General features: G+C 57.2%; 4 protein-coding genes across 4 annotated transcripts; 2 read left to right on the top strand and 2 right to left on the bottom strand.

Annotated features, from left to right (window-relative positions):
* Positions 1-57: 57 nt before the first annotated feature.
* Positions 58-6,309, bottom strand: DICSQDRAFT_58800 (uncharacterized protein; the record flags this gene model as incomplete). The annotated part of the gene is made up of 4 exons (XM_007364828.1): positions 58-582; positions 644-4,896; positions 4,948-6,206; positions 6,269-6,309. The coding sequence occupies 4 exons, from the start codon at positions 6,307-6,309 to the stop codon at positions 58-60; spliced, it is 6,078 nt and encodes a 2,025-aa protein (XP_007364890.1).
* Positions 6,310-6,448: 139 nt separating this feature from the next.
* On the top strand, positions 6,449-7,094 carry DICSQDRAFT_58271 (60S ribosomal protein L23; the record flags this gene model as incomplete). The annotated part of the gene is made up of 4 exons (XM_007364829.1): positions 6,449-6,469; positions 6,525-6,648; positions 6,703-6,857; positions 6,912-7,094. The coding sequence occupies 4 exons, from the start codon at positions 6,449-6,451 to the stop codon at positions 7,092-7,094; spliced, it is 483 nt and encodes a 160-aa protein (XP_007364891.1).
* Positions 7,095-7,848: 754 nt separating this feature from the next.
* Positions 7,849-8,510, bottom strand: DICSQDRAFT_58864 (uncharacterized protein; the record flags this gene model as incomplete). The annotated part of the gene is made up of 2 exons (XM_007364830.1): positions 7,849-7,968; positions 8,022-8,510. Coding segments are annotated over 2 exons (609 nt in total), but the record flags the coding sequence as incomplete, so codon positions are not given.
* Positions 8,511-8,746: 236 nt separating this feature from the next.
* DICSQDRAFT_104453 (uncharacterized protein) lies at positions 8,747-13,844 on the top strand. The gene is made up of 8 exons (XM_007364831.1): positions 8,747-9,038; positions 9,420-10,773; positions 10,828-11,489; positions 11,541-11,827; positions 11,899-12,358; positions 12,429-12,624; positions 12,676-13,040; positions 13,200-13,844. The coding sequence occupies exons 1-8, from the start codon at positions 8,913-8,915 to the stop codon at positions 13,632-13,634; spliced, it is 3,885 nt and encodes a 1,294-aa protein (XP_007364893.1). The 5' UTR covers positions 8,747-8,912; the 3' UTR covers positions 13,635-13,844.
* The last annotated feature ends 54 nt before the right edge of the window (positions 13,845-13,898 follow it).

A 13,898-nucleotide genomic window follows, 5' to 3' on the forward strand; every position in this document is an offset into this window, starting at 1 on the left:
ACAAAACAGAAAAGAAATATACGTGAGACAACACAAACAAGGAGAAGTACGTCAATTCTATGCTGGGACGGATATCCGCTCCTGCACGAAATATAACAATGCCTGCGTCAAGTCCACGTCCTTCATGCCAAGCACTGTTGTGCTCTTTGCAATCACAGGCTTCACCTTGTTCAGCAAGGCTTGCAGGTCCGCCGCCATCTCTCCCTTCATTCCTCTCCTCAGCCGCTCTGCCATCGTCATCGACGCCTTGCGCGCCCTCCGTTCCTTGAGCGACGTCGAGTCTCCTAGTTGTCCTTCAACTACCATATCATCCCCGTCGGCGTCGTTCGACGGTGCGTCGAACTCCGGTTTTGACAGCCACATCGCCAGCTGTGTGACGGCATAGAGAAGCGCCGCCTCGAGGTTCCTTCGGACGACCGCTACGGTGTCCCGGACATCGAGGGCCTTGTCGTTCGACGTCGCCGGTGTCAACGCCTGTGTCGGCGGACGGTCGACCAGGAGCCGAAGAATGTCCAGGGAGGCGTTGCCAAGTTCCAGCAGCGTTCCAAGCGATGCGGGTTCGCCAAGGACGACCTTTGAATGCTATATCGACGGAATTGCCGTAAGTAAAAGGTCTCGAGGCGTTACGAGAACGCAGACTCACCGGGACGATCAACGCCTGTGACACCTGCCAGTCTTCAGGCTCTCCGAGCAGGACGGTCTCGGCTCCGCTGATATCAATCAACGCAGACAAGACCGTGCTTGACAGACGGTAGAGGCGGTGGATGAGCCGTGCGAGGAACGGGCGCCTCATGGGGTCGACAGCCTCCGACGGGGTCTTTACGGAGGAGGATGCCCGGTCTTGCTCGAAACGTGTACGCTCCTCCGAGGTGATAGGCTCAAAGACACTGGCGAGGTGATTGGGGTGGGTGAGCGCATAGTTGAGTTGTTGCATGAGCAACAAGGCATCGGCGGTGAAGGATTGGAGGACCCGCTTGACAGCATCATTCGAGCTCGCCGCCGAGCCGCGAGCGATTGCTGCGTAGACGTTGACGACCTGTTCGATCTCCTCCAAGAGTGGCAGGGTGAGCGGGTCATCGATAGTCCACGAAAGTGCCCGGTGGATCTGCTCGTTGTAGAACTGTAAGAGACCGCACACTTCCGATTCGAAATATTGCCCATGCTTGCCCAATGCCGTCGTGACACCCGCGACGATGGCGAGCATGGAGCAGTACGTATGATGCGCGGGGCTCTGCTCCCCTGGGAGCTCAGGGATTGTGACATCGACCTTGCCCTCGCGGATGGCGCGGCTAATTATATTCTCCAAGTACGCGACCAGGAGGCCCTCGCTGGCGAGTCGCTCCGCCGCGGGCGTGATACTCGCCATGGCCATGTGGAAGGTTAAGACGTGAGGAGTGTAGAGCGGCTGCTTCCGAGCGCGAAGGAGGGCGACATCCGACAGGCCGACCACGTCCATGCGGCTGAAGAGCTGGAGGCTCGCTTGAACGACGTCCGTCTCCTGGCACCTCGTTAGCCACAGACTGGGCGAGGGGTTGAGGTCCGGCCGCGTGCTCTGCTCGAAGACAGCTACGAGTAACTCCATGTCCAGGTCGATGTCTAGGTCAAGAGTCAGTCGTGCTCTGTCGAATGTAATTCGCACAGCGTCGATGACGAATACAAGGGTGGCATCCAAAAGCGCAGCGATGGCAAGACGTTGCTCGGCGTTCAGCACTTTGGATCTCCGTGATATACTTCTTGCATGACGAGCACAGAAATAGAGTATCTGGAGGAGAGGCCGATGGAAGGGAACAGGTACTTGACCGAGAACGGACTTTGCAGGCGATTGAGCAGGATTGAGGATGATACCGCGAACGTTCTTGGCGAGAGCGATGAACGTTTCGACCTCCTGCTTCTTGTCCGACGTAGAGAACCAAGCGACCTCTAGCAGAGACAGCACCAAAGACAGTCGTGCAGTATGGATAGTAGACATCATCTCCCCAGAACGTTGCTCAGCAGCAAGGTCCCTTGACAGCGAGTCAGCAAGGCATAGGAGGTGAGGGCGCACGGTGGCGTCTCCACGAAGGTACGGGATCACTTGAAGCAGGAGAAAGTGCCATGCTTCTGCTAGTGCTGTCTGGACATGCGCGAGAGACAAGTTCAGGTTGATGGTGTGCAAATTGCGGATGGCTTCCTCCATTTGGACCTCATCATCGGCCGCATAGATCTGGAGGCGGAAACGAGCTAGAGAGGTTGAGAATGCGAAGTCGTCTCCGTACTCTCGTTCGACTATGGGCTCCTGTGCTTGGAGATGGTCAAGAGAGAGGGTAGGATAGTGGTTTTTTAACAAGTCTGCGGACTCGTCATGGAGCTCAGGTCGGTAGGAGCTTGCAGCTGCTTCAGGGATGAGTTCATTGATTTGATCCTCTGACCTTAGAGTGGATGAGATGGCGTTGTAGCTTGGCGGCTTGTCCTTTGATCCCTGAGACTGTACGTGCATTTGAATGTCGGCGGCGAGTATGTGAGCAGCGTGGGATTTCGCAGCACTGCGGTATGAGTAGCCGGAGATGGCTTCGTGATGGTCTGAATGAGCGACTCCATCCGTGACGACGTAGCTCTCCGTCGCGCAATCAGGAGCTGGCCCAAGCTCTTCGGCAATGATTCCTCCAAGATGGTCGAAGAATTTGGAATCTTTGCGTATCGGGTCCAATACCGCCTTGTGTTCGTGCGCGTGCTGCCATACGACGTCCAGAAAACGCAACAAAGATGCGAGCAGCTTCGGATTAGGCTCCCACAACTCTTTCCATTCCTCCAGCATGTCGCAAGCGACGTTCAGCGCGCTAACCTTCAATGGACCACCCGAGTCTTCGGCCTTCTCCTTCCCCTTCGCATTTGGCATGCGGAGCTGGCCAGTCACAAACAGGCGGGCAAGGGCGGGCTCCTTGTCTACGGCCAGAGTAATGAAGTTCCAAACCGCACCGCGAAGGAGCGCGTCGTCGTACGGGTGCTGGATGATACGAACCATGATGGAGACAGTAGCTTCGGGGTCAGACAGGTGGCCAATAATCGTTGATGTCGACGTCTCGGCGGCGGAGAGGGACGAGCAGAGGGCAAAGAGAACCTGCGTCGCGGTAACTGGAACAATGGGTCCCATTCCTCGTTCCTTGACGTACGCAGCTAACGCATCGATTGGACTGGATTTCAACGAACTGCCTTCGAAAGAGGAATTATGGCCTGCCCGACTGCAAAGCGCCTGCTCTAGGAGGCAGACCTTCGTGGAAGCGGATGATTTCTGCTTGTACGTAAGCAGGATACGAGTAAGGGATAGGTGCGACTCGAGGAGATACACGAGGCGTCGAGCATCACCGTGCCTACGGGAGTTGTACAATGCGTTGAAGATCGAACCCCCGGCGACCAGGGAGGCCACGAGCGGGGTGATCGTCGACGTTGTTGCCTTGAACAGTAGGGCATCTGCGACGGCGTTGCTCAGCTTGGCGAACGGCATGTCCTTCAGCGCGGGCAAAGCGTGATTAAATATCTGCATGTACAACGTCGTCACCCGTCGCCCGATCTCGAAGCGGTCGCCCAACTGCGCGTACTTCCAGCCCATGTGCTCGACCCAGATCTCCGAGTGCACGAATCGGGTCGCACGCATGAGCACCTCCTCCTTTATCTGCTGCAGCTTCGGGTTTTGGCGCGTGACGAGAAGCACCGTAGAAGATGCCTCGGTGAATAACGCGTCCACGAAGCGCAAAAGGGCGAGGGTCATGGTGTAGTGACCTGTCAAGCGCTCGGAGGCAAGTACAGACGATGCGACTCCTGAGGCGCGGTCGGTTCCGAAGAGAGAGGCAGTGGACCGGATGTATAGCCAGACGCGGTTAGAGTGACTGGGCACGGCAAGGAGAGCAGTGAGCACACTCATAGCTGAGGTGATGAGCTGTGTGCGCGGCGCGACATGATGTTGGCCAACGGAACGGGAGAGACTCTCCTCGAGAATCATTGTAGTGAGCTGGACGAGGTCAGGGGCTTGTGCCTCTGCCATGGTATGCGACACGACAGAATCGCCACTCTCCATGGACAGCAGAAGTTCTTGCGCTAGGTCCGGGCTGTCCTGAACGACGCTGCGGATGAGGTCGAGGCAATCGATGACGATATCCTCGTCCCCGTTATGGTCCATCTCGACACCGATGTCCTCGAGCTTGAGTGCGAGAGGCTGGTTGGGGTTGCGTGCGCCAAAGGATACGTCTTGATACGACCCGCCCGAGCTAGAGTGTGTCCTGCGACGGTTGACGTAGTCCGTCAGGAACTCGAGGACGAGTTTCCACCCGGAATGACGGTGCTGCCATGCCACTACAATGAGGTCGCCACCATCGTTGCTCAGGAGCTTGCCGACCGACTTCGCGGGTAGATTCGAGCCACCAGGAAGCCGGATAGGGCGGAGGTTCATGTATGACGGCCCTGGGGTGGCCGACGACGACCCATACCGCTCGGGGAGCTTCTCATAAAGTGCATGCGCACCCGTACACTGGCTGATATGGACAACCTGGGTGAATGTAGGTAGTTCGTTGAAGTACCTGAAGACGGCGCGCGTGCACAGGTTGCGATCGGCGGTCAAGAGCTCGTCTGCCTCGATATGGTCCACGGTGGACAACGGGTCTGTGTCGAGGAAGCCGGTCCCTGTGAGCGAACGAAGGAGCCGGAGGAGTGGTCGGACCTGGATAGGACACCGCGAGCGAGCGACATCCACGATGGCACGACGGAAGGTGTCGGCATGCCAGTCCACTTGCCAGAACTGACAGCAGATTCCAACAACGGACTGAGGCTCGCTACGACCGAAGAGAGCAATCCAAACTTCGAGGAACCCGTCGAAGTCGGCGATCATCTCGACTGGGACCAACTCAACGACGGAGATAAGCAATCCTGATGCACATCGTTATACGAAACTCAAACATACACTTAATGAGCACGAACCTTTCATCACAGATCTGTATGCCACTGTATTTGGATCCGTCACACTAGAGCCTGTCCTCCATGCGGCAGAGGTAACAAAGACTGGCGACGAGGTGAGGAGGGTATGCAACAAGCGGAACAAGCCCGCATCGCTACTCAGCCCGATGTCCTTCATGCGGTCCACCGCCTGCCCCGCATCCCGCGACTGCGTGCTGGATATCACGGTTTGGAAGAAGCTCCCGTACGAAGTGGGCAGCTCCCTCGACTCATGTGCGACCTTCGCGAAACGACCGAGCTGAACCGTCCACGCCATGTAGACGCATACGAAGTTGCTGTTCCCCTGCGAAATGACCGTTTGGTGTATCCGCTTGAGGTGCTCGGGGGAGCTCCAGTAGATGTCTTTGTCCGTAGGGTTCGCAGACATCTCAATGGCACCGGTCTCTGAGGCGCGTTCCAGCTCGAGCACCTCCACGGTGATGAGGATCCACATCACCGCACAATCTTGTAGAACTTGAACGCTCTCCTCATCAAGCAGGAGCGTCGAGTTCTGCTGCTGGGACCCCAGATGCGTTTGGTACGCGGTCTCATATATCTTCGCGACCAAAGGCCCGCTGCATGCTGCATGCCCCCACATCGTCCAGAACAGCACCTCCAGCATCACCAATTGCTCCTTCGCGTTTTGCTTAGCCCATGCCGAAGCCTGCCTCGGGTCCTCCTGCGCGCCTTCAGGTACCTCCGCGTATGTCTTCCTTGAGTACTCTTCGAGGAGCGACTGCGCGAACTGGGTAGCGTCGGATACGATCTTGGGAATGTAAGTCTCTGCAATCTCAAAAATCGGAGTCCCTTGTGACTGAAGGGCACGGAATAGGGGAATGAGAGTGCGAAGAACGTGTAGCCGCTCCGAATAGTAGAACGGCGTAATAGCGTTCACGAGCTCTTCGACCATAGACGACGAATCCGAGCCTCCGATGTCCGCAGGCAAACCTTCATTGTAGAAGAAAGACCGGAGGAGGATGAGTGCCTGGACCTGGTCGATGTCGAACTTCTTGCTAAGTGCGTGGATGAAGTCCTTGTCCGCATCCTCGACGCGGAGAACGACTCCGTCCGGGAGCGTGACCGAGCCCGAGTCGACCTTCTTCTTCGACGCGTCAGACGGCTTCCCAAACAGCTCGGCAACGTTCTTGAGCTGCTCAACGCGCGGCTTCAGGATATCCCCGAGCTGGTCGAGCGTCGTACCCTCAAGGTGGCCCGAGAGGTGGTGGTGTAAGGACTGGTATGTTCTGCATGTCCCGACGCGTCATCCAGCGCGCACAGTTGCTGTAAGTGTAAAGAAACGACGTACACATCTATCAGGTTGGAGCGTTTTGAGGAGTCGGCGGACATGATGGTCGTCGCGCGAAACAACGACCTGCGCGCCTTGTTTGGTGGCGGGGACGCGCACTCCAGCGTCGCGCGCTGCGGTAGCGCCCGTAATCACTTTGCCACCGACTTTCATCCTGCTGTCTCCCCGTCGGCTTCTACCATGTCGCAGGCGATAGGGAACGTAAGTAACGGTTGATGGGATGGATTATGAGACACTGAACATGTTCTTGTTGTAGACTGCGTTGGCCTATGCACGCGTATGGCATCATGTCGATGCCTCCGACCGAGTCCTCGGCAAGCTCGCAGAGCGGATCGCTATCGTCCTTATGGGCAAGCACAAGCCAATTTACGACCCCGGAGGTGACTATTCAGCATCCTTTTGTACATTTCAGCGTAGATAAACACGTCACATAGCGGACTGTGGGGACTACGTCGTCGTGACAAACGCGCGAAACATCAAGGTCACCGGGAAGAAAGCCCAACAGCTCGTCTACCGGCATCACACGATGTACCCCGGCGGGCTGAAGGAGATCCAGTACAAGGATATGATGCGGAGAAAGCCTGACGAGGTGCGTAATCCATCTATATGTACGCATGCACCTATCGACGCCTGTCCCGCTTAGATCATCCGCCAGGCTGTCTCCGGTATGCTTCCTAAAAACAAGCTGCGCGAGCGGAGACTGGAGCGGCTACGCATCTTCCCAGACGGTGACATGGGTGTCTTCGAGCAGAACATCCTGAAGCGGTGGGAGGACGGGACGCTTCCGGCACGGGCAACGTCTCAGGCGCAGACGGCGACCCAGTAGAGGCGTTCTGTTGTCGAATGCTACATATACATGATTCTTCTAATACCTCAACATATTATCCACAACAACGTCACCCACGCAAGGACTTCGTAGTGAAGAACGCTCTCGGTCAAATGAGTCTCACTCCCCGGAGCTCTCATTTGATTGGGAAGCAACTCTTCTCATCGTTTTCGTCTTGCTCCTCCTCTGCCTCGCTCTCGTCTTCCTCCAATAATGTCTCTGCTTCCCCGTCCTCGTCCTCAGACTGCAGATCTGGCAGTCCTGGAGCTTCAATCTCGGCTGGGCGACGCCTCTTGCGCATATCCTGTGCCTTCCAAGCCCTCTTCTTTTCCAACTTGCGCTCTCGCGCCACCAATGCCATTTCCCTCTCCCAGCCCTCAAGAATGTTCGATTCGAGTGACTCGGCAACGTGCTCTTGCAGTAACATTCCTTGCAAAGCGTTCGGTAAGCTATACGGGGTGAAGCAGGAATGAGGCTCACCCAATGCCATTAGGGCCGACCCGTCGAATAACTTGTACATATCCTTTTCCATAGGACGGCGCGTCTTTGGACGCTTGTTCTTTGGGTTGCCTCTTTCCACGCCTTCCTTTCCTTCTCCGTCTGTTCTATCGTCTCCTCCGTCTTCCTCAGCCGGCTCCTCAATATCCTGCTCATCCTCGGTGAACTCAATGTCCTCTGCGGCCGAACTGTCTTCTGAATATTCGGCGCTCTTTGGCTCAGAGCGAGGACGGCTAGAGCTAGCAATTGCCGTAGCCTTGAGCCTTTGAGCGCGGCGCATCTTCCGCTCTTTCCTGGACTCCCGACCGGCATCGTAGAGTTGTCCCATTGCGGTATAGTATGCGCTCGCGAAGTAGTGCAAGCACTTCAGGAGATCCTGGGTAGACAAGAATGAGATAGAGTGCGCAAAGTTTTAGGAAACAATTCTACCGAAGATGGAACAGGAATGGTCTTGAAGGCTCTCCCTTCCGGGTGTGGATGCAAAGGCTCACCGGTCTGGGAGGGGAGCAGTGCGGGCTCGGCTCCCGGGTTCAGGAAACTGAAGTCCTCATCAAATCGTCTGCGTTTCCCAGCTCTCGTGTTCACCGCAATGTCCCCCTCGTCGTCTATCGCGCGTCCCTTGCCTTTGTCCTTCCTCTGGGAAGGACGGAGCTCGTCTTGCAGGAGCTCATCCGCCTCCACCTCGGACGCGTCCTCGTCCTGCCCATCGTCCTCCTTGGACGCGCCAGGGCGCGATGTGACTGTTCCGAGACCTCCCGCATCCTTGGCAATCCAGTTCCCGCGTGCGTCGCGGACAGTGTACTTTGCGCGACGTGAGCGGCGGTTGGTGTCCGAATTGGCGACGCGAGTGCCGTCTCGGTGTATGCGTAGGGCGGCGACGTCGTGGACGGTGGTACGCCGCCGTGCATTCGTATCCATCTGCCAGTAAACAAGGAGACTGTTGTTCAATGGAGCAAGCAAGCAGGGACAGGTGGCGGACGATCTCGCGGACGACCACCGGGAGGAGGCGGGCGCTCCCCTTTGGTTCGGATCATCCATTGCACGTCGAACCAAACTGGGAGAGAGGCGAACTGAGCGGCCAATGTCGGCGAAAACGAAATCGTGCGAGGGGGGCCTGGCGGGTGCCCTGAGCCGACGTCACCTTCGTTCCCCACTCTCACCGTCTCCCTCGCTAGCTTATTATACCACTCCCAGCTAGTTCCCCAGTTCCTACCCTCATTTTGATCCTATTGTTTCTCTCTGTTGCGCTACTGTACCTTGCATAAGCACCAACTCGAACCTCAGGCGAAGACGGCCGTGCAGTCTCAGTGCACTGCAAAAATGCCGGAATACGTCTATGCCCTCCATGATTTTGCACCTGAAAACCCAGACGAAGTTCCGTTCAAGGTCGGAGATAGGATAGAGGTTATTGAGAAGGATGACATGTACGGAGATGGTTGGTGGCAGGTGAGTTTGATTGATCTCAGCTACGGCCGCACGATACACCCGATATTTCTTGTCGTTATATGGTGTGATTACGTGGACGAACTAGTTCCACTCCTCGTTCGCTGCGTGAAAGGCTGTTTGGGCAGCTCATCATGTTAGACGTTTGCGGACGGCTGGTGACGACAAGTTGTGTATGCTCATGGGTGTCTTACACGTACTGCGCATCCGATGCGCTATTCTTCTTCTTACCCCCCCCCAGCCTTGCCCAATCGAGGTCATGGTATGCGGAGGTGTACGACTATGGGAGGATGGAAAGTTTGACTGGTCCTCTAGTCTCGCAGACAACTGCACCTCCCCTCTCCTGCTATGTCTTTGCTATCCAGAATCTAATCTGTTTTATAGGGCCGGAATCCCGCCGGACAGTCCGGTCTATTTCCGCAAAGTTATACCTCCTCCACACCGCCAGCATCCTCGACGGTAGCCTTCCCGGATGCAAGTCATGCCGAATCATCGTCTCCAACCGACGGCACCACATCGAACACTGTTCTGCAAACCCTGCCCGAGGAGACAGAATCCACGACCAATGGCGCCCGACGCAGTCCCACTGAGAGTGACCGGGAGCGGAGGCCCAGGTCCGGCGACGTCATGATGCGCGAGACCCTGACAGACGTCCAGCAGGCGATTGAGCAGCTTGGGCGCAGCGACCGCGACGGAGCGCGGTCTTTCAGCTACGCGAGCTCCCACGGGGACTATAGCGAGCGCTCTGAGACCGAGACCGAGGACGACCGCGACACCGACGCAGAGCACGACGACGTGGGCTGGCACAAGGACGCACGGGCGAAGCTCGCGAAACGGGCGCAGCGGGAGAACGAGGAGCGGCAGGCTCGCGAGGCAGCAGAGGAGGCTGCGCGCGCGATGATACCCCCGATCGACGTGGAGGTGAGCGACGAGAGCGAGGGCGAGGAGGATGAAGATTCGCCTGCGAGCCCTCACAGACACCGGCACTACCCACGGATCGCGGAGGAGGACGAGGACGCGGATGGAGAAGAGAGCCCGGTGAAGCTCGAGCCTTCGACGCCGGGACCGGCGGCAGCGCAGCATTCTAATGAGAGCATCGTGCCCTCGGAGAGATATCTTGTCACCGACGAAAGCGATCTGCGGACTGCTACTGCAATGACCTTCCCCCCGACTCCTTTACCAGGTAGCGCCCTAGACTCGCTTGCGGCACACGGCAGTTCTCATAATATCGCTGAGCCTACGCCAACTGAGACCACGAAGGACCTACATGCCGATGAACCTACTCCCGTCCCCGCGTCACCTGCAGCTGAACCAGCCCCCGAGCCTACAATTTCAGTGATCGCTCCTGGTGCCGTGCCACCTAGCGCTCCTGCTAGCCCCGTTCCTCAGGATACCCTCCCTGCGACTATGGCGCCGATAGTCATCGCGCCAACTCCGAGTACGATCAAAGCCGCTGAGCAGCTGCCCTTCAACGGGACGTCATCGCTACCATCACCGACTGCTTCGTCCGCCGGCTCCTTTGCTCAGAGCAGTGCGGCTGGTATCCAGCAAGCACTCACTACTCCCGCCACCACCGTTGCAAGCTCACTCAGGTCCTCTACGCCTCAAGCGAGCGGTACGAATACACCGGATCTTGTTAGGAAGCCTACTACCCACCCTTCGGAGTGGACCGTTGATGAGGTTGTAGAATGGTTGAAGTCGAAGGGCTTCGACCAGGGCGTGTGCGATCAGTTCATCGGTGCGTATCGTTGGTGCCTAAGTCTACCTTCTTAGGTTTTGACTTGTGTTCTAGAGCAAGAGATTACCGGCGACGTCCTCCTTGAGCTCGACGCCAACGTCCTCAAGTCCGAAATTGGCATCGCCGCCTTCGGTAAGCGAGTCCGCATCATCAATGCCATCGCCGAGCTGCGTCGCCCGCCCTCGATCGACGAGGCCGAACCCCAGCCCGCAGGGTCGATGCCCACCCCTCGGTCGCTGACGCACTCGTTCAACTACCCCGGCTCGCACCACTCACACCCGTCGCACTCGCACTCGCACTCGATCCAGAGCTCCGCGCAACATAGCTTCAACAGCTCGCCGTTCGGGCCGCCGTCTCCTGGGGTGGTCAGTACGAACGGGAATGGACAAGTGGTTGGTGTGGCGCTGGCGTCGGTGATGAGTGCGGAAAGCCCGCCACATACAGGTGACTTGCCCGGGTCTCCCCCCACAATGCGGAGCGGGTGGAGGGCGTCCGACCCAGGTTCGATACACGGTAGTATGATCAACTTGGACGAGGAGACACGTGGGAGGTCTCCTGTCGGGCTTGGGTTCGGGCTGCCGAGCAAGGCTCCGAAGGGTCGCCCGGCACAGCTCCTGTTGTCGCCTAGCGATGGTGCGCTAGGCGAGACGGCTGCTGCTAGGCAGGACAAGGCGAGGGGAGGCTCCATCAAGGATGAGCGTGCTGTCATGAGCGAGGTGCGTAGGCATCGCTTGTTGCGTATCTCTCATCGCCAAGACCAGACACAGACAGAGAGCGTGGCAAAGGATTCGAAGAGCAGGCGTCGCTTGTTTGGTCGCTCTGTAGACTCCGGATCCTTCAACGAGAAGGATGCCGAGAGCACACGCTCTGCGGGCACTCCGGTCAGCTCGCCACCTCCATCAGCCTCGCCTATTGATGAGACCATCCCTATCCGACGGAGAAGCAAGGGTAGCAGGAGCGTCGATGACAAGAAGCCAGACCGACTCAGTTTGTTCGGAGCTTCGTTCACCGGTACCCTTGGGAAACACAGAAAGCCTGCTCCCAGGCTCTCCAAGTACGTTTGTCTCTTCACGGTTCAACCCTATCCCTATCACGTTCTAGCTGCTGAGGAATACACCGCGCTAGCATCGGAGAGAAGCCAGACGGCGAGAAACATTCCGTTACACCGTTCTCTAGACTGCGGGAGAAGCGTTCCTCAAGTCGTCCCGGCACCGCTGACGGTACGATGCAACGCCCGGAGAAGAAAGCTTCTAAGGACGAACACGAAAAGGGCCTGGATAAAGATAAGAAGGAGAGGGACCGCACGGTGTCGATGTCGCCGCCGTCCAAAGAGCGCGACCCGGCGCTCCTGCGCAAGCGGACTACATCGAGCGCTAGTTCGCCTCGAGGCAATGCAATCGCAGCCGTAGCGTCAGCTGCTGGAGGCCCGAATCTCAAGGCTGGTCAGAGCATCCTCGAGCAAATCGGCACGCCCGATCACAACGGCTGGATGCGTAAGAAGGGCGACCGGTACAACGCCTGGAAGCTGCGGTATTTTATTCTTAAAGGCCCGCACTTGTATTGGCTACGGAGCAACAACAAATCGGTGCGTGCCCACCCTACATTCCGGGCGGCGCTCTGTCGTATTGATTCTGGGCACGCGCCCGTGGGTGTAGGAGACCAAGATCAAGGGTTATCTCAACATCGTGGGCTACAAGGTCCTCGCGGATGAGAATGTGGACCCGGGACGATACGGCTTCCGGATCGTGCACGACACCGAGAAGTCACACTTCTTCAGCTCGGATGAGCAGCTTGTCGTCCGCGAATGGATGAAGGCGCTTATGAAGGCAACCATCACGCGGGATTACACGAGTAAGTGCCTATTCGTCCAATGGCGTTCATAATCACTCAATAGTTTCGCAGACCCTGTAATGTCCTCATGCAATATTCCCACCATCCCCCTTACCGTCGCCCAAGCGATGAATCCCGCTCCTAGGCCACCCTCCCCAAGCGCACGGGATGCCACGCAGAGGGCACTACGCAGAGAGAATCCCAATCAGCTGTCGAGCCGTGACGCTCAAGTGCTCCTCATGGGCATGCCAAACAAGAATCAGAACGAGCGCGCAAGGCTCGAGTCGTTCTTCACCAACGACACGGTCTCGACCAATGAGCCCGAGTCTCCCGTCACGCAGAAGGCCATGCCTCCTAAGAACACCGCGCCACCGCGCCCGTCACGAGAAGCGCGTCGCGCGAGCATTGCGACTTTGGGGCAAGGGCCCAGTGATTATGTAGGCCTTTTCAGTTTCACATTGCATCCGCGCATCTAAACTCTATGTCTCTTCTCTTTCCTTTTCTTTCTTCCGATCCCCGATACCCTTGTACCCGCGCGCTACGCCTGTCTTGGAACGCGAACACTGGAACTTTGGATTGCGCGAACGAGAACACAGGACATTCCAGTCGACGCTAGTCTGATCGAGTGGGCGAACTCCCACCTTCCAAGCAACCTGCAGATCAAGGACCCAGCCGGGCCGTTATGCGGCGGGCTCGCGCTTCTCCGCCTGGCTGAGGACATCAAGGGCAAACCCTCGTCGCCTCCGGTCCCGGATTCGGCCTTCCCTACCAGCCCGTATGACGACAAGCTCGATGGGCTCTTCCGACTGTTCGATTATCTCCTCGACAACGACGTTAAGATGGGCTCGGTGAGTATCAACGACATCCGGCAGGGAAAGCGCGAGAAGATCATCCAGCTCCTCCGGGCGCTCAAGGCTTGGGAGGATAGGCGAAAGGCGATCGCGCAGTCGATAGGGAAGGCCCCGGTCGTCGCAGGTCCGTTCATGGGCATGTCAGGGCCACTTGGTTTCAATCAGTTATCGATGGTATGATCATCGCTTGGTTTCCGCACATTAGGAGGAAGAGGGGTTGCGCGGTTGGATATCTTCTGTATATAGATTCGTCATCCGGTCGGACTATCTCTAGGCTCTCTAGCATACGTTCCTTACTAGCATTTGCATCTCTCTCGTCCATTCCATAATCGAAAGAATACTCATGTAGCATCCTCTCGCATATATGAAATTTTCGGTTTGGTTAGTCACGGAATCTCGCATTGTCAGCATCGGGAGATATCGATGAAGCAAGAAGTACAAGAG

The sequence above is a fragment of the Dichomitus squalens genome, assembly GCF_000275845.1.
Source record: "Dichomitus squalens LYAD-421 SS1 unplaced genomic scaffold DICSQscaffold_10, whole genome shotgun sequence".
Classification (NCBI taxonomy): Eukaryota; Fungi; Basidiomycota; class Agaricomycetes; order Polyporales; family Polyporaceae; genus Dichomitus; species Dichomitus squalens.